Here is a 21,276-nt window from a genome sequence, read left to right as displayed (position 1 = left end):
CTCACCCACGACATTAATCAACATCATCCATCACTTATAACTAGACTTGGAACTCACCTCCGCCCGGTACTGTTGACCCACGCGCATGGCCCATGTGCCCACTTCGAAGTGAAGAGCGAGGAAGATCAGACAGCCAGGAAGGGACATTCTGGGTCCTCTCTGCGGGAAGGAACCGCTGCGACTGCAAGCAATTGAATCAAATCTGAGAGGAGACTGCTCACTCCACCGTACACTTCACTTTGCTTTGCTTAATCGTGCGCTCTGACTTGGGTCGACAAGCCCTCAGGCTCGCCTTGCGCTCGTCCATGTATCCTGTCTCGACACAGCAGCATACCACATTGAGATTCTGCTTCATCTGTACCATCTCTTGATATTGGTAATATCCATTACCATTCACAACCTTCGTCATGTCGCCGACATCGACTTTCGCTGTGTCTCAATTGCAGCAGCTTGTATACTACCATCTGGACAACGAGGCACTCGAGAATGCGAACTTCATAGCTGGCCGTCTGCACGCCATGGAACCGCGGAATCCGGACACAAGCCATCTTTTGGCACTCACCTATCACAGACTACGCCGCTCAAAGGCCGCTTTTGATTTCGCGCACAAGCATGGCGCAAATGGCAGACATCTTGGATGCGCTTATGTTTTTGCTCTGGCCTGTCACGATCTCGGCAGACACACCGAGGGAATCTGCGCTCTGGAAAAGTCTCGTCCCTTGTGGATCGGTCGCAACTACTGGGGTTGGTGTTTCCGTTCTATTTTTGCTATCTACTTCCTCCCGCTGACTGAAACCCAACCGCAGCCAAGAACAGTGAACCCTCGAGACGGCATATTCCAGATGCTGCTGCGGTGAATAATCTACTAGGACACTTGTGGCGCGGTCACGGCGACGCCAGACGTGCTGGTGATTGTTATATAGAAGCACACAGAGCCAGTCCTTTTGCATGGGAGGCCTTCCAGGCGCTCTGTGACATCGGTATACCTTCGCCGCCTGCCCTTTGCACGACATCGATCAGTTTACTGACGCTATCACAGGTGCCGACATGGACATAAGCAAATCCTTCAGGCTCTCGCCCGACATGAAAAACAGCATCTACGGAGCACCCAATGTCTCTGTTGTAGACGCAGCGAGAGCTAATGAGCAGTTCGTGCAAGCGAGCACTGCTCAAGCAGGCGTGCTGACCCCAAGCAATGATCCGTTCGGCACGACTGCGAAACACGACGGCGATTCATTACACCCAACTAGTTTTCTTCTGCCACGCATCAAAAGCAAAGCTCTGTTCGGAAATGGTCTCAAGGCCACTAACCTGACATGGGAGACCTCAACAGCGAACGGTCCAGCTGCCGAAGACGATGATATTGACATGGATGGTGGACAGGCTGCTCATGCGCCGGCGCAAGAAGAGGCTCCAACTGCGCCTCAGCGACGAACGGCTCGGTCGACGCTGCAAAGGCTGGGCCTGGATGCTTCCAAGGACGCACCTCGAGCGCGGACAACACAGCTCAGAAGTCATCTGCGGTCAGAAAGTACAGACAACGATGAAGGTCCTGGGAAGCGCACACAGACCAATCATAAGAGAACAATATCCGGACATGCATCGCAGTCCACCATCACCTCGGAACCGGATCCGACCACCTCGCAACCACGCAGAAGTAATCGCCTGTTCAGCCAGATCACAGGTTCCAAGACCAACGCTACTCGATCCACGACGGAGGCACCGTCAACACTGAACAACAACAAAAGAGACGAAGCGAAAAAGGCAAGAGCGACCGGTGCCAAGGGTAGAGGCACATCTACTGTCGGTCGCGTTGTTAGTGGCAATCGTAAAATCATTCCTCCAAACCCGAACGAGAAGGAGTCTCGTGCCCCCAGTCGTAACAGCGCCGCGCCTGCGGTCCTTGCGCCGAAGCAATCTGCGGATGCCATGAATATGCAGGAGATCGCAGCTTATGATGCGTTGTTGACGATATTGCGGTCATTAGGTGGTGCGTATTATGCGCTCAGCCGATATGAAGTGCCGACAGCGGTCGAGACTTTCAAGAGTCTACCTGTCGCCCAGCGTGAGACGCCGTGGGTGTTGGCTCAGCTCGGAAAAGCATACTACGAAGCGGCGGACTATGCTGCGGCCGAGTCATGTTTCGCCCGGATGATGAAACTACAACCCACACGCCTGGAGGACGCCGAAGTATACTCGAATGTCCTGTGGCAGCTCAAGAAGCCCATTCAGCTTGCTTTCCTCGCGCATACACTGAAAGACGTAGACTTTGATGCGCCGCAGACGTGGTGTGCTGTGGGCAATGCTTTCTCACTCAACAGGGAGCACGAACAAGCCATCGCCTGCTTCAAGCGGGCGACGCAGGTCGATTCGGGATTCAGCTATGCCTGGACGCTCATGGGTCATGAGTTGCTGACGAATGAGGAATTCGATGAGGCTCTGTCTTCCTTCCGCAAAGGTATCGGCAGCGAGAGACGAGCGTACGGTGCATGGTATGGTCTTGGTAAATGCTACGAGAGGATGGGCAAGTGGGAGGATGCAGAGCGACACTACAGGATTGCTGCCTCGATCAACCCGAGCAATTCTGTATTGGCTGTTTGTATTGGCGTGGTAAGTCACACTCTCCATTGAGCAGAAAGCTTCGATTGCTGACGGTCACCATCAGATTCTTGAAAAGCTTCGCCATCCCAAAGCAGCCCTCACACAATACACGCATGCCTTGACCCTGGCACCTGACTCTTCGCTCGCGCATTTCAAGAAGGCAAGAGTGCTTCTGAACTTGAGGCTCTACGAAGACGCGTTGGTGCAGCTAGAAGCGCTGAAGAACCTGGCAGCCGAGGAAGCGAACGTCTGGTTCCTATTGGGCAAGTGCTATAAGGGACTGGGCAATCGCGCGGCCAGTGTCAGAGCCTACACCACGGCTCTGAACCTTGACCCGAAGGTATGTTGTATTGATGAAACATCGGATGTGGAATCTTGCTGACTTGACGTGCACAGGCTGCCCAGTATATCAAGGAAGCAATGGAGTCACTCGATGACTCCGAGGATGATGACGTGGACGACGATTGAGCTCTCCTCATTACCTGGAGGGCATGCTTGCATATGGGCCGAATCTCCATTTGGCAGGCACTTGTGAGTGTATCGAGGGGCCTCGATCAGAGTGCGATTATTGTATAACACAACACGGAGCATCCACATTATATCAGGGATGTTGGTCTTTGCGACTGGTTTGGAACGGGTTTGAGAGTCTGTGGCATTGATGACCTACTCTAGCATTGGCACGGCGTTGCATCTTAGTTCTTATGGGTTGCGGTCACCCGGTCCCGCACGAAAGGGGAGCGACGGTCAGTTACGACTACAACGCGCTCACAGCATGCCTACTTATGATACTTTTGAAGCGTAAAATGAGTGGCTCTTGCCTATTCCTGCGAGCCTCGAATAGTCCTCGTCTACATGGTTATTATCAACGTCGACCACAAGTCACTCGTCCGTCCTCTCGCAGAGTGTTGGGAACGCTGCGAGATCTTGATGCAAACTGAGTTTGTGCATGGTTGGTACAAGTACAGTAGCATTTGTAAGCGTGATTACCATATACAGCGGGCGTCTCGAAGACACTGTCGTACAGCCCTTTTCGAGAAATCAACTAGTTATACAGTAACTGTCAGAAACGACGATGGCGTCAGACGCAAACAAGACAAACATGGGACATTTATCAGCTTCCAATCACTTTTCCAGAAATATTCTTTTTTTTCCCAGCACGACAATCATTTGTCATATATCCCGAGCATTCTCTACTATCTTGCCGGGAGCTGAAAGGAAATCAATCCTATAGAACCCTACACAGCAACCACAATGTCTGCACACCAGCCCCACGACGAGGGCGACGACATGCAGGACGAGGAGGCCGATGAATACCTGAACCCCGACGAGATTGGAGAGGAGATCCCCGACGACGAGGACATGCCCATGGACTTTGACGACGACGACGGCATCCTGGAGGAGTTTGCGCTGCAGAACGACAGCGTCGCACACTTTGATGCACACAAGGACAGCATTTTCTGCATCGCGCAGCACCCCACCAACCCCGCTCTTGTCGCAACCGGCGGCGGCGACGACGTGGGATACATCTGGGACTCCACGCCGCCGCAGGGGCCTGTTCTGCCAGCTTCGTACGAGAGCGACCCGCAGCCCGTCGAGCGAAAGAGCTTGGAGCCTGTCGCGAAGCTCGAGAACCACACCGATTCCATCAACGCCATCATCTTTACCGTACCTGCCGGAGAGTTTGTCGTCACTGGTGGTCTGGAGGGCAGAGTCAATGCCTACAAGACACCGGCTCATCCTCAGGGCACCAGTGTCCCCGTCACCGCAAGCGCACAGGAAGTCGAGGAGATCAACTGGCTGTCTCCTTGCCCCAACCCGGAACACCCCAACACATTCGCCCTGGGCGCCAACGACGGCAGTGTCTGGGTCTACACAATCAACGCTCGGGACGGCACCCTGGATGTCGTGCAAGCCTTCTATCTACACCAAGGCGCATGCACAGCCGGCACCTGGTCTCCCGACGGCAAGCTGCTCGCGACCGTGTCGGAGGACGCCAGTCTGTACGTCTGGGACGCATTCGGCGACGCCGCCGCCGCCGGCCTGACCAACGCACAAGGCGGCCAAGCCGTCGTGGGCCTGACCGAAGCCGACGAGCGTTTCTTCGTAGACGGCGGACTCTACAGCGTTGCCATTTCCCCAGGCGGTGCCATCGTCGCCGTGGGCGGAGCAGAAGGCCAGATCCGAATCGTCGGTCTCCCACGTCTCAGCATCCCCCAAGCATCCGTGACATCGGGCGCCAAGGGCGGCGGCGCCCGCAACAAAGCCGCAGGCGGCAAACAGGCCGGCGGACCCAAAGGCGGACATTCGAGCGCGGCATCAGGCCAAGCAGGCGTCATCCTAGCCAGTCTGCAAGCGCAATCCGACGGCATCGAGACGCTGGCCTTCTCGCAGCCGCCGCTGGCTTATCTCGCCGCCGGCAGCGTCGACGGCAGCATCGCCATGTTCGACGCCGCGCACAACTTCGCCGTCAGACGACACATCAAGGAGGCCCACGAGGAGGAAGCCGTGATTAAAGTCGAGTTTGTGCACGGAGGCGACAAGGCGCATCTGCTCACGACGTGTGGCAACGACGGCGTTGTTCGACGATGGGACGCGCGCGGTGGCACTGCGGCTGCGAACCAGGGGCTCGCGGGCGAGTGGAAGGGTCATCGCGGAGGAGGCGAGGGCGGTGGCGTCCTGGGATTCGTGCAGGGAGGCGGTGGTAGAGCTATCGTCACTGCTGGCGACGATGGCGTTTCGCTTGTTTTTGCTGCTCCTTGATGTTGTCGAGCGTTTGCTCCTACTACTTCCCTTCAACGAACCCAAAAAAAAGGGAAGCACATATGTGGATTAGAATATGCAACCAAAAAAAAACGAAGAAAGACATAGTCACATATATATAGCTCTAACTTAGATATCACGCTCGAATGATGAGATACCCCCCAAACGCCCCGAAGCGTGCCCCGAAGAGGCAAGAACTCATCGACATCTACCTGATTTCAATCCAAGTGAAATGCACCACCTCCATCACCACTGACAGACCTACTTCATCACTCCATGAACTCAGCCTTATAACCACACAACCGATCCTGCACCTCAACCGTATCCGCCAGCCTCGCACCGGCCACCCTCTCCTCATGCGGCAGATACGCCCTCGGCAATCCCCCGTCCCTTACAGCATCAGCGACGACACCCTCCGTACTCTTCCCACCACTCAACACCCCCAGCACCATACCCGCGACCGCGCGCCCGCACAACCACGCATTCGGCATTCCATGCCCCGTATACCCCGCGGAGAGAAATAACCCGTCTCGATGCGGAAGCGGTCCGACGAAGGGTTTGTCGTCGCGGCTAAAGCCCATGATGCCAGTCCACTCGTGCGTGGCTGTCATTTCCTCTTTGCTGTCGCCGCCCAGTCCAAGGAGAGTATTGAGTGCGGTGCGTAGATAGACCGCTGTCTCGGCCCCGATGGCGCTGTCGTCTGATACTCCCATGCTGAAGCCTTGGCTGCGCCCGCCGCCGTATAGGAGCTGTTCGCTGCCGCCGCCTCGGGGTCGAGAGTCGCGCTGGATTAGGTAGTCGTCTTGGGCTGGGCCGAGGAAGCCGAAGGAGGTTTTGGTGCGGTTTGCTGGACCAGATAGAGACGGTGGGGGGAGCAGGGAGGACATTTGCCCTCGTACGGGCACGATTAGGTCGGAGTAGTCGCGTAGCAGGTAGGAGGTGTAGGCGTTTGTGGCGAGGATTACTTTCTTTGCGGTGATTGTTCCGCGGGGGGTCGTGATGATCCATGATTGTGGGGTGGAAGGAGATGGGTCGATGGATGTCGCGGGCGTGTGGGTTTGGAGATTGAATGCACCGCCGCCGGGAAGGGTGGGCGACGTCAGTAGTGTTTCGAGGATGTGCGCCACGAACTTATACGGCCAGAGTCTGGCAGCTGTGTCTGAGACGATTGCGCCCGTCGCGGTGGGGATGCGTAGGTCTTGAAGCTCGCTGGCATCAGTCACGAGACGAGCGTGCTTGGCCAGTCCGGCATCGAGACGCTCGAGAGACTCGAGGGAGGCTGCGGCTGCGTCGACGTCCGCTTGAGAGTACAAAGCTCGCACACCAGGCTGTACGTGGAGTTCGCAGTCGATGTTTAGCTTCTGACATAGGGACTTGATGGCTTCGAGGTTTGCTAGTTCAAAGTGTCCGATGCTTGGGTCTTGGGCATGTTGGTAGATGATGGGTTGGCAGTGGCCGCCGTTCTGACTTGCTGTCAGTATTGCACTATCAATTACTCATAGTGCTTGCTGGGTTTCGAGTATCATCAAACGAAAACGCGATGACTTCGAGATCATGTATCACGAAAGCCTCCCTCAAGACACACAGGAGAGATGGCTATCCAGGTATATATGCCTAGTACCTCTTTCCATGGAAACCGAATCGATAGACCATTGACTCCGCCAAACCATTCGCCACTCATTCACGCAACATAAAGGAGAATAAAGATCGAAAACCAGAAGAAAACGGACTCACCCGACCCGTAGCCCCCCAACAAGCCTCCCTCGCCTCAAGCATAACAACATCGAGTCCAGCGAACCCCTCCCCACAATCACTCCCCTCTTGCTTGCCGTTGTCATTCAGTAAATGCCAAGCCGCACTCGCCCCGGTGATACCACTTCCGATGACCACGACATCGGCGTTCTTGGGCAGTTCTCGCGTCGAGCGATGGCCTAGCAGTAGAGGCGAGGGCTCGGCGTGCCAGAAGGATTTTGTCGGGTTCGGGGATGGGAGGGTGGATGTGGTTGCTGTTGACGGCGGTGATGGTCTGGTGTTGCTGCTGGTGGACATGGTGGTGGGGGAATAGTTGTTTCTTCTTGTGCGTTTTGACCAAAGTCTCGAGTATTGAGACTTCGGTTGATGGGTCTTGTTTCTTTATGGGAGTCTGATATAGAAGGTATTGGTACTCTGGAACAAAGTGATCTTCTCTGTCAGGTGTTGTCGTAGATTAATGTACCTTGATGCAGCGTTATAGATAAGAGAAGTACCATATCGGGCGAATGATTGCCTATCAGCCCTCGCACGACTTGCATGAGTCGACCACCATGCAACATCACCATATAATATATCCCAGCACTTCATCGAAGACACTTGTGCTGATCACAGAGTCAGAATCTACATGATTACAGAAAAGTGACCCAAGAAGTCTGTGGTGGAAAGTTCATTAGAAATCTAGCTAGGCTACATGGCCTCCATCAAGTGAATCAAAGAAAAGAGACCTTGCCCATATAGGCCATCACTTATCGGACATTACCTCCGCGATTAATCGTACCATATGGCTTGTATCCGTAGGATCGTTAGATCAGAGCCATGCTTATTCATTCTTGCCGTCATTCATTCTTCCCATCCTTCATTAAAGACTGCTTCGAGAAGTCACTTCAGGTTGCCGCCATTGTTTCATTGCAAGTTGCTCCCATCATAGGTCCCTTCATCTGGAGGCACTTCCGGCCGCATAGCCGGAGGCAGATGGTTCGGGAGGATCTCTCTGCAAGTGTTGGCAAATCTTACACCGTGGCCCTGCATTGGCTCGACCTCATGCTCATAATACTTTTGGATCTTCTCGCCGTGCATGATGATCTTGTCGCCATGCGCGAGGTGAATGCTGATCGCTTGTGGCGGAGCAGTCCCCTTTCCCTTGCCAATCAGATGCAGTTCCCGAGGAAGCTCACGGCATCTTTGATCAACTTTCTCGCGGGAAAGCCCTTGCAGTGATTCAAACGCTTTGAGCCGAGCGTCAAAATCCAGTGTGTATGGCAGTGGCCTTTCAGCTACGAAATAGGGAACCAACCCACTGAGCCTCTTCGATGGTTTGACCTCTTTCGTACCCTTAGTCCCCGTCTCCACGGAGGTATCCTCTGCAACGGCATGCTCCTCTTCATCTTCGTCTATTTCTTTGCCCTCTCCTGTCTTCATTGTGATGCCGCAGTAATACTTGCGCTTCATCCTGAACTTCATCTCTGCTGGTGCGCCTAAGGAATAGGTAGCAACGGTTGGGCCAAGTCCACTCTCACCATCATCGTGGTACTTGATCTTTTGTCCTTCGAGGTAGCAAAAAGTCAGCAATTCGTTGAAGGCTTTGTCGGGGAATTGGTCTTGCAGAGCCAGCTTAGCAAAAAAGTTCAGCTGAGTTCGTGTCTCTGTGATGACCCACGATGTGCCTTCGAACGGACGACTTTCAACTGCGGCCACGAACTTGTAAGGGTAACCATGATTGACAGAGAAAGCTGACATTCGACCAAATGATCCTAAGGTCCTGCGTTCGAGACCTATGTCTTCATGCTGCATTGCATCTAGCATCGCATCGGGTCCTCGGATCTCTTCAAGGACTTTCTGGTTTGCGATCATGTGCACTATGACCTCGTCCTCCAGACCAGGAAGCGTGAAGCGGTTGATTCGGTGGCTGAACTCGTACTTGTGATCCATCTTGATGTGACCTTGAGCGGTATCGTAGGAGATAGGTTGGCCTCTGCCTATCACTCTCGTCAGATCCCGCATCAAACAGGAAGGTAGCGACTTTGCCGCCGGCGTGTGACTGAAGTCGCATTTGCTTTCATTTTCGTCACACTTGTCTCCAGGTCCTTTGCTACTACACACCCATCCCTCATATTTGTAGCGTGATATACACTGGCCACATTTCGGACAACACAATCCACGTATGACACTGTGAGGATACAAGGCGTCTAGGTTGGCCTGGCATGTCAAATCCGAGAGACGTAGGTCGAAAGGGTCGTCCTCGTTTGCCCAGCGCGTTCTCTTCTTCAGCCACTGAGGATGGAAGCACTCGATGTCCAAGTCTTTGGGTGCGTCTCCTCGGACAGTCTTCCAGTAAAACCGGCAAGCGGGGTTGAGACACATCCACGTCATATACACATGCTCCTGTGAGATTCCACAACAGGGACAGGTCAGCGTTTGTGGGTTTCCGAGTCCCCCAAGTGGTACAATTGGTTCGACATTTGTCGGACTCCACCATCCCTTTTTATCGGAATTGAGTTTCTCGAAGCGGAACAGAATGATCTTCTGGTTCGCTTTGGAACTCATAGTGACAATCATATCGGTCAATTTGAAGAACCCAAGCACACAATATCGATGTGGCATGTTACTTGGACAAGCCATGTTTTTCTGTCCACAGATGACAACGATAGGGATCTCATGCAACATGTTGTTACGCATAGATCGAATCTGCGCGTTCTCGCCTTGACTTTTGACTTGGATCATGGTACCAGCTTTGTCTCGTGCCATGCCACCTCCCGCTCTGGATACGATGACATCTGCATCCATGAAATCCTGACCTTGTCCATTCTCGTCGAACATCATGCTACGGACAAGTCCTTGACTCATATAGCACGCACCTTGGTAAGCGCGGTAGTATGGCAATGTTTCACAGAGTGGTTGGCGATCCGATGCCCAGATTATAGGTTTACCCAGTGGTGCAGGCTTTTGGTCGGCAGAAGTCTTCAGCATAAGCCTTTCTGCAAGGCTCCTGAGCACCTCATTTTCACGCCGTTTCGCTTCTGCATCTTGTAGTGTTTCTGGTCTGAGTCTGAGGATGGCTACATGCGATGGTTTTAGCGCTTCTGTAAGGTAGGATCTTCCAGATTCGATAGACATAGGGTTGGAATTGGTCATTGTGCCCTCATGATTCTCAGGGATTTCCGCGCGTTGCTCAACTGCATAGATAGGAATGGGCGATACAGGTTGTGTAGGCTGAGTGGGTGGAAGAATCAAGCTGGGATGACCATGGCTGATATTATCCATTTTTACAGGAGGTTTTTTCCCGTTGACTTCGGTGACGGCGGTGAAGCCATGTACAATCCCGTTGTCTTCGGTATTGACGGGGAAGTCAGGTACCGGACTTTCGTTGACTTGACCATTAGAGATTAATGCTCCCTCTGGTGAGCTGATTGGCCAGTTCATAGACTGAGTATCAGAGCCGATGTTTGTTAGGCGTGTTTGGTTCTCAAGGGACCGTCCCTCTACATGGAAGGTGCTAGTGGATGAGATTACATCGGAAGTAGCTACTCCAGTTACGAGTCTGCTTCGCCTCTTTCTGAGCATGGAGTCGACTGGACGGTTATGCAAGACCTCTTCATCGACTGTTGTCGTTCCCGGTCCAGGCTTCGTCTCTGGCATAGCTGCAATAGCAGTGTCGGGTAGTGGGGAGTCTATGCGTCGCTTCTTGGAGGATTGAACAGGCACATCACTCTTCGTTGCCAAAGACTTCCGTTTCAAGGCTGCCTTCGTCTTAGTGCTATCGGTGGGACCCTTAGGAGTGACTTCATCAAAGGGGATGGGTTTCTTGATCGCACGGGCAGAGCGACGAAGTAAAAAGTCGCCTCTAGTAACGACGGGTCCATCAGGTAGTACCATGTGCAATGGACCAGGCTGAGTCATTAGAGGAATAAGAGGCTGTGTTACTACAGGAGCGATATATGGAGCTACAGGGGTGGGGATAAATGTGAAAGCATTTGCAGCGTCAAATCCAGAGAGATCGGATGTTGGAGCAGAGCTTGCTGCGCTTTCTTGAGTCGCGATGCAAGAGCGGAAAGACTGATCCATTAGTGAGCTCATCACTGATGAACTTTGATATACTGAGGCAGTGGCGTTGCCAGCAGCAGAGCGTAGCTGCCGTCCTGAACAGGGGTTAGCAGAGTCCAAAGAACAAGATGAAGCAGTATTGCTCATCATACCACTGCCTGCAAGACGCCCGGAATCCGGAAGTATGCTGCTAGATCGTTGCCTCGTGTTCTGTGACACCATGAGGCACAGTCGCTATATAGAGCCACCTGCTCCGCGACTTGGGAAACTTGTCAGGAGCAAACCTCCAGCAGATGAGTGGCTTAAAGGAAGGGGTTTGTTATATGGCCTGCAAAGAATGACGGGTGAATAATGCAATTGCGAGCTATACCAGAGCCTGCCCTCATACAAACTCTTGCTGAGGAGTGAGGTGACTGGAGAAAAGGTGAGATGGATGGCCTCCACAAAAGGGCATTTGAATAGGCAGCGACGAGCACCTTCCGATTCAAAGGCTCAGGTCCGAGCTCCTTCACTCGCTGTCTATATCCACGTCCACGTGGTAGTGGGTATCGATACCACGTGTGAAATGATGAAGAGAGATATATAGCTTATGACGAGTATCGTAACTCGTGAATATATGGACTTTGTACTACAAGATCATGTTAGTGCGACATACCGCGTAGCAGAAGATCTCGTGATACTCACAAGTCACACGCGACTCGGTGACGCGCCCTGGAGACTCCCTGTTCAGAGCACATCTTGTATATAGTAGGAAGGAGCAGTATTGCCCAGCTGACATGAGTGCCCGTGCGCACGGACCAGGACGGTATGAGGGAGCATGTTGAGGAAGTATGTTGAAGGAGGACACGCTCCTCTACTTTTATGTCGAAATAGGCAGCCAGGAACGTTTGATGAAGTGACGAAGTTTGCGATATCTGAGCACCTGGAATCAGGAGAAAGTATTGCGATTCTATCTTTCTCTTTCTTGCACTGAAAGCTTTTTTGAAATGACTGATTCAAGATAGATTATGCCTTTCACTCATCTATCTTTCAATTGAGGAGCAAACCAATGGTCACATCTGAATGCTTCTCACTTCAGCTCTGGATCTCGGTGCATCATTGGATCATGAGAGCATCACTGAGGTCTTGATGTTTCTGTCTCGGTGCCCTTTCATATGCCTGATGATATTAGTATCCAGTTGTATACACACATCAAGCTCGCCTGCAAGCAAGATTGGTCGACATATGAAGAGACGATTTCGAGTCTCAGCAAAAGACGAACCTAGCCACAAATACGTACGCCGACGACAGATTATTTAGCTCGTCACAAAGCATTTTGGCAGCGCCAGCTTTCAAGTGATGATACCATCTCAAGTGCGGAGCTCAGTCCGGGTATATGGCTACTCACTGGTAGCGATCCACATGCACGGTATGAAGACGGCTACAGCTACCCCACGGCGGCTCTGCTCCCCACATTCATACCCCACCTTGTCCACTCGTGCCAGACGGTAGTTCATACCACACCGTAAATTTGTACGTTTTGGTCGACTACCCCGCTACGAAAGCCCCGGTCTAGCAAGAGAGCATGGTTCAAGCATGATACTCGTCCAGACTGGATATCCGGCAGGCCGAGGCAACCCACATTTTCCTTCGGAAGCAGTCGAAGATGACTCGGTATTGTTCTTCTCGACATTCAAACACCACACAAGTCTACGGTGTTCTATGAACAAGCGTTACTGCATCAAAGATGCCATTCTATCCGCCGTCATGGGTGCCCAAACTACCGTTCGATCCGCCGGACTCGATATCCGTTGAGAGGTTTATGCTCGATGAGAACTATGACCGCTATCCTCTTGGATACTCGAACCCCCCGTTCACATGCGGAATCACGGGCAAGGCGTACAGCGCGCTCGAGGTCAAGGAACGTGTCGACTTCTTAGCGAGGGGATTGAGTGCTGAACTTGGATTTCACCCAAATGAGGGAACCGAATTTGACAAGGTCATCGGTCTCTTCAGCGTCAACACGATTGATACTTTGACTCTGGCATGGGCAACCCATCGCATTGGTGGCATCCAAACGCCAGCCAATGCGGCATATTCGGGACCAGAGCTTCTCTACCAGCTACGAAGTTCGAAGGCGACTTGCTTGTTCACTTGCGCATCCCTTCTACCTTTGGCTCTAGAAGCTGCCAGCAAGGCGGGAATCGCAAAAGAACGAGTATATCTCTTGGTGACTCCGGACTTTGAAAACGCTGGCGATGCTGTGAAATCCCACAAGACCGTCGATGATCTCATCAAACATGGCGCAAGGCTGCCAAAATTGGAAGAGCTGAACTGGACCAAGGGCGAAGGAGCGCGAAGAACTGCATTCTTGTGCTACAGTTCAGGCACATCAGGGTTGCCCAAAGGTGTGATGATCTCTCATCGAAACGTGATAGCGAACGTGCTTCAGATGCGTACCTTCGACTCGGTGTATCGCGAGACTTTGAAGGATCCTCGTAATCAATCCGATTACACAGAATATGTGCTTGGTCTTCTACCATTGAGCCATATCTACGGGCTAGTTGTGATAGCCCACTTGGCGGCGTACAGAGGCGATGGCGTTGTGATCTTACCGAAATTCGACTTCCACACGTTTCTGGACGCAATCCAGAGGTTCAAGATCAATTTCTTGTACCTCGTCCCACCGATCATCATCCAGATGACGAAATCGAAGACGAAAATGAGCAAGTACGATCTTTCCAGTGTGAGAGCCGTGTTCACAGGCGCGGCGCCCCTGGGGTCAGAGACTGCCGAAGACCTGCAGTCCATCTTTCCAAAGTGGGACATCACTCAAGGCTATGGAATGACGGAGTCTGCGACTGTCACATGCATGACTAGTCCTCAGGATGTTTTCTTCGGTTCGTCCGGCAGTTTGCAGCCAGGCGATGTAGCGCGAGTGGTTACACCTGATGGCATGGACGTCGAAGATCATGACACGCCTGGCGAGCTGTGGGTCAAGGGTCCCTCGATAACACTGGGCTATCTGGACAACTCAAGAGCAACGAGAGAAACCTTCGTAGATGGGTTCCTGAGGACAGGCGACGAAGTGATCATAAAGAAGCATCCCAAATCCGGCCATGAGCACATTTTCATAGTCGACAGGCTGAAGGAACTGATCAAGGTCAAGGTGAGTTTCTTCTTCATTGAGGACTTACAATTTCTTCACAAATCACTAACGACAACTCGCACAGGGACATCAAGTAGCGCCCGCGGAACTAGAAGCGCACCTGCTAACGCACCCAGCAGTCAACGACTGCGTCGTGATCGGAGTGCCCTCAGACGCCGAAGGAGAAGTCCCCAAAGCATTCGTCGTCAAATCCGAATCAGTCGGGCTAGAGGATTCCGACCGTGTGATCGCTCGCGAAATCGCAAAACATGTGGAAAAACACAAATCGAAGCCCAAGTGGCTCAAAGGCGGCATTGAGTTCATCGACATCGTGCCCAAGAGTCCAAGCGGCAAGATCCTTAGGAGACTGATTCGGGATCAAGACAGGGAGAAGCGCCTGAAGGCCAAGGGCGCGAAGCTGTAGATGCCCGATTTTTTTTGTACATACTGTCTATCGTCTTGGCGATCTTGACGGCGGTCAGAATGACCATGCAAATTGTGTTTGCTGGTAGATATGCAGGGTATATGTCGATAGCAAGTCTTCAAGCAGTGTTGTACATGTCTTATCCATCATCACAACAGCAGAGGAGGACCGCCGCAGCAGTAGCAGCAGTGCAGACAAGACTCCTGGGGATTCTCCTTCGCGTATACTTTCCTACAGTATCATACCAGCAAACGCATACTCGTATCTATCCAAGCAGCACTTGACTACTGATACCCCAAGACCAACCAAAGAACAAAAGCCCCCCCTCACCGGCCCGGAACCGAAAAAAAACAGAATATTCGCGACAGAGCATCAAGTCCATTTCCCCATCTTCCATTTCCACCAGGAAATCATAAGCAAGCGAAAAGAAAAAGAGAGGGGACTTCTCGGAATCGAACCAAGGACCTCTTGCATGTGTGATTGAGATACCCAAAGCAAGAATCATACCACTAGACCAAAATCCCATGAGGTTGATCATAAATGATTTGTGAAAAACTGTGTTGGTACGTGATATATATACTCCAAGAGCTCTTGATGGGGGGTTTGGGGTGGAACAACTGGCGTGGGTTGGAACGCAGGGAGTTTCACTGGAACTTCGATGCTGGCTGTTATGATGATGGGGCTCGAAGTTGTGTGGTATAATGTGGTGGGAAATGGAATGATTGTAGGAACGGAAGTACCATGTGTATCAGTGTGCGGAGAGAAGGCCTCTTTGATCGGTAGCACTATAATGTATAACAGAGCAAGTCAAAACACTATTTCTGACGATTTCGAAAGGTCGAGGTGAATTAGAAAGAATATTTGCGGATTTTTGGCCACCGTCACGGTATGTCAAACTAGTCAATAAGCCTCTGCACGGAATAGTAGATAAGCTACAGAAGCGGGAAAAAAGGAAAAAGGTCCAAGAACGCCATCGCTGTACGGAGACCCTGTCATTGCCCTTTCCTTAGCGGGTAAGCGTAGTGCTGTCTGTCGTCTCATAACGGTAAGACACGAAGAGAAAAAGAACGAAAGCGAAGTCGGAGAAGGATTAATGCATCTCAAGCCCATTTTCCTATCATCGGTGCTGATTAGGTCCGCTCTCTGGGTCCGCGAACGGCGACCGTACATCCATATCCACCATGAATGGCCCGCCTACACTCGTGCGCATGGGTCTCGCCTCCACCAAGCTGGCGTTGCTAGAGTATAGCGTGCTTGTGATAGATCTCGACATCGAATTGCTCCGCATAGGGCTTGGTGGATCGTCGAACGGCGATCTCTCCGCGACGATGCTGCTGTCTAGGGGTGACAATGGTCTCTCGAAAGCATGCAGTGCAGGTTGAAAATGGGACACGGCAGTATCTGCGGATCTGACAGACGCTGGTCGAGGGGTGGCATCGCTACGTGTACGATAAGGAGGTGGAGGATCGTCATTCGTGGGTGCGGCAGGTTCTGCCGACATCATGGACATGGTCTCGAGGCCAGTGTAGTAGGTGGTGTTCTGAGGAGACGTAATGAGATGAGGTTGAGGCGGTGTGACCTGGCGCACCTCGACGCTCGTCGCTGCCGACGGACTTCGCTTGGTGAACACCTCAGCTCGACCCTCGGTGATGGGCTTGAGGGTAGCAGCTCGAGCGCGTCTTCGACGTCGGATACAGAGCAGTAAAGCAAGACCAACGGCTAAGACGGCGACTATCGGAACAATTATCGCGGCCAAGATAGCTCCATCAAAAGCATGTCTGTTACTGGTGATTGAAGAGCCATTAGGAATGGCCGAAGCCTGGGCCGTAGACTGATACGAAGTGGCGGATGATGCTTTCGAATTGGACGTCAAGGACTCATATGCTTGCGTGGGTCCTGGCTCAGACTTTGGATATCCAGCGCTAGTATAAGATGCAAAATCAGGCGCGAAGCTACCAGTGGACGTGGGCACGTAACTATCTGGCGTGGATGATCCCGTGATGGCTGCTGCCTGAGGTAACATGCTAGCCGACGAGACAAGCAAATCGATACTGGAGCTGCCTAGAGACACGCTGGTTATCAATGTTGTGGGACTCGTTGCTACCTCATATGTGGCGGGCACGCTGCTCGTCTCACTGCTCGTCTCACTCTCTGATGCTCCCCTGTCATCTTCGCTTGAAGCTGAGGCGCTGGCTAGAGCAGTTGCAGAAGCGGCCGAGGCCGACGCTGAAGCTGAAGCTGACAAGGCTGATGAGACCCATGGAGGAACTGGATGATCGAAAGCATTTGGGGGCTCATCACGTTGGTCTAACATGTCTATACTTATGAGAAATCAATCCTGAGAGATTGTGTGGACAGTGTGAGTTGAAGGTGTCTTGCAGTCATGGTAGACTCATCTTAGCTTAACTCGTTTGGCTTCGCGGCTGGACTGGAGCGGGGTGCCGCACCTAGATCCTCCGGAGTATGGATGAGGCCAAGAACGACACCCATTGCACGCTCACCTCATCCCTGCTGCAGCCGTGAATAATTACAACATTGTGCAGCATAGTAATTAATTCAGGTCAAGGCGCAGTCCGAGCCTCGTCTGTAGTGATGAAACAAGGCTGGCTTTAAACCACGAGTCAAAACATGGTATTCATTTTCAGATGCATGTACTTGATATTGACGCGATTCCCAGAGATGACGATATTGTCGTGTGCATAATATCCACTTCGTATTCGCACCTTCTGCAGACCGCATGTCTTCAAGATTGTCGTGTCATAGGTAATGCAGTGTCCCAAATCGTAGCTCAGTGAGGCGCAGTATATGAGCCATACCGACACGGACCAGCTGATGTGTTGTCAAGTTGCACGCTTTGTACATATCAGCAAGCTCTCAGAAACCGTAGGAATGGAGATTCTACTATGGGTCGCAGTTGACATGACATGTACTCCATTGCGGAGACCTTACACTCTGCTGGTGGGGTTTTGTAGTGTCAATGTCTGTCCCCGCCGGCCACACCGAGGCCGAGCGCGAGCCCCAAGGCGTTTCCTCCCGATGATGATGATGATGCGTTGTTGGTATTTTCATCTTGCTCAGGCTCGGCACTTTGAGGATTGTAGACGGATCGGAATGCACCATTGTTCCTCGCACCTGCTCCTGCGCCGCCTTGGCCGCCGGCAATATTTGTCGCTTCTCTGCTGAGTAATCTCAACAAGTCCATTGCGTGATGGCTGTCCTCGGTCTCCGTGCGCTTCGAGAACGAGATTGATGAGGCGCCGTTTTGAACCTCTTCAGACTCGTGTTCGAGCTGCGCATTTGGTGCTTGGTTGGAGTGCGTCCTTTGAGACTCCTGAGCTTGCATTGACTCTTGCTGGGCATGGTTAATGGACATGGACGCCTGAGCTTGCTGCTCGAGTTCATTGCGACGGAGCGGTGGAAGATTTTGAGCAGCTGTGCCGCCATTCTGATCATTTCTATCATCGATTGCCATTCGTTGGCTGTCGGTGGCACTCGGGGGACCCGGGTTGTTGTCATCGAGGTTGTCGGAATAGCTGTGGGTGCCATTGTTGGAAGTGACGTTGCTTTCATAAGCATGTGTGTCGTTGAGCTTTCTGCTTGTGACATCGTCTACGAAGCCTTCTAGCCCTTGGACTTCCTCGAGACGAACCTCCTTCCAGTGGCATCTGGCGTGTTTCTTGGTGCAGCCGGCGCAAGAGCTTAGATTCTTCAGACAGTCCATGCGCAAGCGGCGACACCTATCACAAGGAGGCAAGACACGAGAGCCTCGAGGAAGTCCTTCCATGTGTGTCTGGCATATGCTGCGATAGGGCTGCGATGATTCTTGGCTAGGGGGTAGGGGACGAGAGAAGTTGTGTCTCGGTGTACCATCTGGGGCTTGCATGTTGGCAGGAGTGAAGGAAGACGGTAAGAAAGGGTCATTCTTTTCCATATAATATGAAAGCTGTTCCAAGCCATGTCCAGTGGGAGGTGCAGCAGCGGGCACCGGGGAGACCGACGTCGACGGTGGTCGAGCGGTGTCTACAGTTGCAGAGGAGATCAAAGGCTGTGGCGTGCCATGCATGGGCGAAGCGACTTGCATTTGAGATGTGCGTCTGTTTTCTGGCCTCATGGCAGGCTGGTTATGAGGCAGGGACTGCAAATGCTTGAGCAAGTCAGACCTAATGGTTGCGCTAGCATCTGTATTTACCGGCGGATTCACACTCGTGCGTGCGGGTGTTGAAAGCGTTGGGTAAGGAGTGCCTGCGATGGCGCTGGGGGGCGCAGAGACGGTAGGAGGAGTGTGGGTTTGTCGCGGCTCCTGCTCCGAATTCGACGCCGCATACTGAGGGCCCTGTTCGGATCTTCTCTCCTGGATAGCCATACGACGCCCTTTCAGACGATGTCCGAGCTGCCTTGTTCTCGCAGCGACCAAGTCGGCAGCGTTGGTGACTTCCCTGAGAGCCCTTTCCAAGATCTCGCATGTGGCCACCTCCTTCTCCTCATCCTCCCAGATGGGCAAGGGCGGGATGAGATCTTGACATCTCCCGCTGCTGATGAATAGAAAGTCCTCCTCGCTGACCTGGACACGGACTTGCTTTTGCGGATAATAGAATTGACAGACGCGACGGCCTTCGGAGAACGTAGCTAGATCAAACTGGGCAGGGTGAGCCTGGGCGAAATGCACGACATCGAGCCAAGTCACCGTCGGCGCAGCTTCCTCTTCGCTGCCAGCAGTGGTTCCTTTTGCGTGAGAATGCGAAGCGATGATTTTAGGTGGGCCGTCAAAGCAGCGCTCGAAGCGCTTTATCAGAATGGGACCCAGAGGGCGGGCGCCGAGGTTGCTCGCCAGGCTCTCTTGTCTGTCGAGAACATGTGTGTAAGAGGTGAGCACCTCGAGCAGGTTGGGCAGCGTATCCTCCTTGCTGATAAAGGGCAGGTCATCGGCACATTGTCGTGCGAGATAATTGATCTGCAATTGGTTGCCGGGCGTTGTCGTCGTCCTTGCCAACTTGGTGGAAGCCGGGGTGGCGGAGGGTGCGGAGGGACTCCGTTTGCGTTTGCCCGCATTGGTGGTGAGAGACAGCGCGTCGGCCATGATCACGAAATCCACGCAGTACTAATATGAAGATGGAACGGAGAGAGAGAAGAGCGAAAAGGCACGGAGCGACAGAGTAGAAGACTAGGGCAAGCGCGTAATACACAACGACAGGACAGCGGACAAGCGCTATATTTCTCCGTCTTGGGGGATTGGGGATGGGGGGGGAGAGAGTGCAGCTCTACCTTGGCAGAGGGAGGGCGCGCGCGCGACGGGGGAGAGCGAGAGACAGTAATGGCCCGCCTGAAACAGAGGGCCAGAAGTGGGAACTAGGTATAAAAAAGGCTGCGCCAGCCCGTCACACTGAGGTGTCCAGGCTCGATCATCCCGTGAGGCGAGGTTATATGTACAGTATACAGTGACACCAGATGCAAGCCCCACTGCATTCAGAGATAGGCCTTGCGTATGTGGAATGTGTACCCCGGTGTGTCTACTGGATGATTTGGATTATGAGGGACGGCAAGGGCGCAGGCCAAAGTGGTGGCGGTGCCGAGTATCCGGGCTGCGTAGGGGGTGCGGTGTCAGTGTCAGCTGAAGGGATGCACGCGGCGGCCAAAAGTCTGCGTAAGTGGGTGACGTCTGGGGTAACCCTGTCCTGTATTGAGTGATTCCCCCACACTTGGTTGGCCCCATTTTGTCACTTTCCACCATCGACATCCTCCTCCACTCCGAGCTTCAAGCGTGAGGTTAACTTAATGGACTGGTAAAGCCGATACATAGTGTTATTGTCATTGTTGTTGTAGCGCATATATCTCAGCTCTCCTGAAGTCGCATTCCTTTTCATCACCCTCAATAAGCACAAAAAAGACATGTCAGAGCGAGGTCAATTCCGCGGTGGTCGCGGTGGTGGCCGTGGCAGAGGAGGTGGAGGAAGAGGTGGTGGTGCTGCCGCTGCTGCGCAAGGAGGAGCAGAGCAAGCGAGACCGAAGAAGGAAAACATTCTCGATCTGAACAAATACATGGACAAGGAGATTATGGTGAAATTTAACGGTGGTAGAGAAGGTACGGCTGCCAATGGCGATCATCGATATGCGCATTCTCTGCTCTGCGCGCGCACTTTCCTCATACATACAAATGCGCTGACTCCATATCACCTCTCAGTAACGGGCACTCTCAAAGGCTACGACCAGCTCATGAACCTAGTGCTAGACAACGTGAAGGAAATCACAAGAGGTGCGAGGACTCCCCGCTCTGTTGCAACTACGATACCCATGCCATACTGACCCACATCCCATCGCAGACGAAGAAGGCAACACCTCATCCCGACCTCTGGGCCTGCTCGTCGCTCGTGGAACCCTGCTCGTCTTGATTTCGCCGCTGGATGGCAGCGAGGAGATTGCCAACCCTTTTGTTCAGCCTGAGGAGGAATAAGCGTGTGTATATCCTCGGTTCCCTTGACAGAGATGGAACTTCACGCCTGCTTACTGGACTTGGCCTGATCCTTTACCTGTGGACATCCGGGGAAGAAGAAAACGACATGTGCCTTCAAGTACG

The 21,276-nt window shown here is 52.8% G+C and overlaps 8 protein-coding genes across 10 annotated transcripts; 4 read left to right on the top strand and 4 right to left on the bottom strand.

The window, feature by feature from the left end:
* Nucleotides 1-407: 407 nt before the first annotated feature.
* AAFC00_000131 (uncharacterized protein) lies at nucleotides 408-3,069 on the top strand (the record flags this gene model as incomplete). The annotated part of the gene is made up of 5 exons (XM_069340506.1): nucleotides 408-744; nucleotides 807-980; nucleotides 1,040-2,610; nucleotides 2,666-2,941; nucleotides 2,998-3,069. 5 exons carry the CDS (start codon nucleotides 408-410, stop codon nucleotides 3,067-3,069), a joined length of 2,430 nt encoding a protein of 809 aa, XP_069196330.1.
* A 783-nt stretch (nucleotides 3,070-3,852) lies between these two features.
* On the top strand, nucleotides 3,853-5,361 carry AAFC00_000130 (uncharacterized protein; the record flags this gene model as incomplete). The annotated part of the gene is made up of 1 exon (XM_069340496.1): nucleotides 3,853-5,361. The coding sequence occupies one exon, from the start codon at nucleotides 3,853-3,855 to the stop codon at nucleotides 5,359-5,361; it is 1,509 nt and encodes a 502-aa protein (XP_069196329.1).
* Nucleotides 5,362-5,630: 269 nt separating this feature from the next.
* On the bottom strand, nucleotides 5,631-7,410 carry AAFC00_000129 (uncharacterized protein; the record flags this gene model as incomplete). The annotated part of the gene is made up of 2 exons (XM_069340485.1): nucleotides 5,631-6,824; nucleotides 7,096-7,410. 2 exons carry the CDS (start codon nucleotides 7,408-7,410, stop codon nucleotides 5,631-5,633), a joined length of 1,509 nt encoding a protein of 502 aa, XP_069196328.1.
* Nucleotides 7,411-8,016: 606 nt separating this feature from the next.
* Nucleotides 8,017-11,376, bottom strand: AAFC00_000128 (uncharacterized protein; the record flags this gene model as incomplete). Its single annotated transcript, XM_069340474.1, has 2 exons — nucleotides 8,017-11,249; nucleotides 11,307-11,376. The coding sequence occupies 2 exons, from the start codon at nucleotides 11,374-11,376 to the stop codon at nucleotides 8,017-8,019; spliced, it is 3,303 nt and encodes a 1,100-aa protein (XP_069196327.1).
* Nucleotides 11,377-12,880: 1,504 nt separating this feature from the next.
* On the top strand, nucleotides 12,881-14,705 carry AAFC00_000127 (uncharacterized protein; the record flags this gene model as incomplete). Its single annotated transcript, XM_069340464.1, has 2 exons — nucleotides 12,881-14,302; nucleotides 14,367-14,705. 2 exons carry the CDS (start codon nucleotides 12,881-12,883, stop codon nucleotides 14,703-14,705), a joined length of 1,761 nt encoding a protein of 586 aa, XP_069196326.1.
* A 1,117-nt stretch (nucleotides 14,706-15,822) lies between these two features.
* AAFC00_000126 (uncharacterized protein) lies at nucleotides 15,823-17,019 on the bottom strand (the record flags this gene model as incomplete). Of its 2 annotated transcripts, none has more annotated exons than XM_069340456.1 (1): nucleotides 15,823-17,019. In XM_069340456.1, one exon carries the CDS (start codon nucleotides 17,017-17,019, stop codon nucleotides 15,823-15,825), a length of 1,197 nt encoding a protein of 398 aa, XP_069196324.1. The 2 variants fall into 2 exon arrangements, with proteins under 2 accessions (XP_069196324.1, XP_069196325.1); XM_069340455.1 differs by having other exon boundaries at nucleotides 15,823-16,728.
* Nucleotides 17,020-17,679: 660 nt separating this feature from the next.
* AAFC00_000125 (uncharacterized protein) lies at nucleotides 17,680-19,782 on the bottom strand (the record flags this gene model as incomplete). 2 transcript variants are annotated; one of them, XM_069347697.1, is made up of 2 exons in its annotated part: nucleotides 17,680-18,840; nucleotides 18,895-19,782. In XM_069347697.1, 2 exons carry the CDS (start codon nucleotides 19,780-19,782, stop codon nucleotides 17,680-17,682), a joined length of 2,049 nt encoding a protein of 682 aa, XP_069196322.1. The 2 variants fall into 2 exon arrangements, with proteins under 2 accessions (XP_069196322.1, XP_069196323.1); XM_069340444.1 differs by having other exon boundaries at nucleotides 17,680-19,782.
* Nucleotides 19,783-20,591: 809 nt separating this feature from the next.
* Nucleotides 20,592-21,153, top strand: AAFC00_000124 (uncharacterized protein; the record flags this gene model as incomplete). Its single annotated transcript, XM_069340431.1, has 3 exons — nucleotides 20,592-20,784; nucleotides 20,884-20,955; nucleotides 21,023-21,153. 3 exons carry the CDS (start codon nucleotides 20,592-20,594, stop codon nucleotides 21,151-21,153), a joined length of 396 nt encoding a protein of 131 aa, XP_069196321.1.
* Nucleotides 21,154-21,276: the final 123 nt, after the last annotated feature.

This window comes from Neodothiora populina, assembly GCF_041146345.1.
Source record: "Neodothiora populina strain CPC 39397 chromosome Unknown canker_contig_1, whole genome shotgun sequence".
NCBI classification, from domain to species: Eukaryota; Fungi; Ascomycota; class Dothideomycetes; order Dothideales; family Dothioraceae; genus Neodothiora; species Neodothiora populina.
The sequence above is the reverse complement of the archived record's forward strand: the minus strand, read 5'-3'. Positions and strand labels throughout refer to the sequence as shown.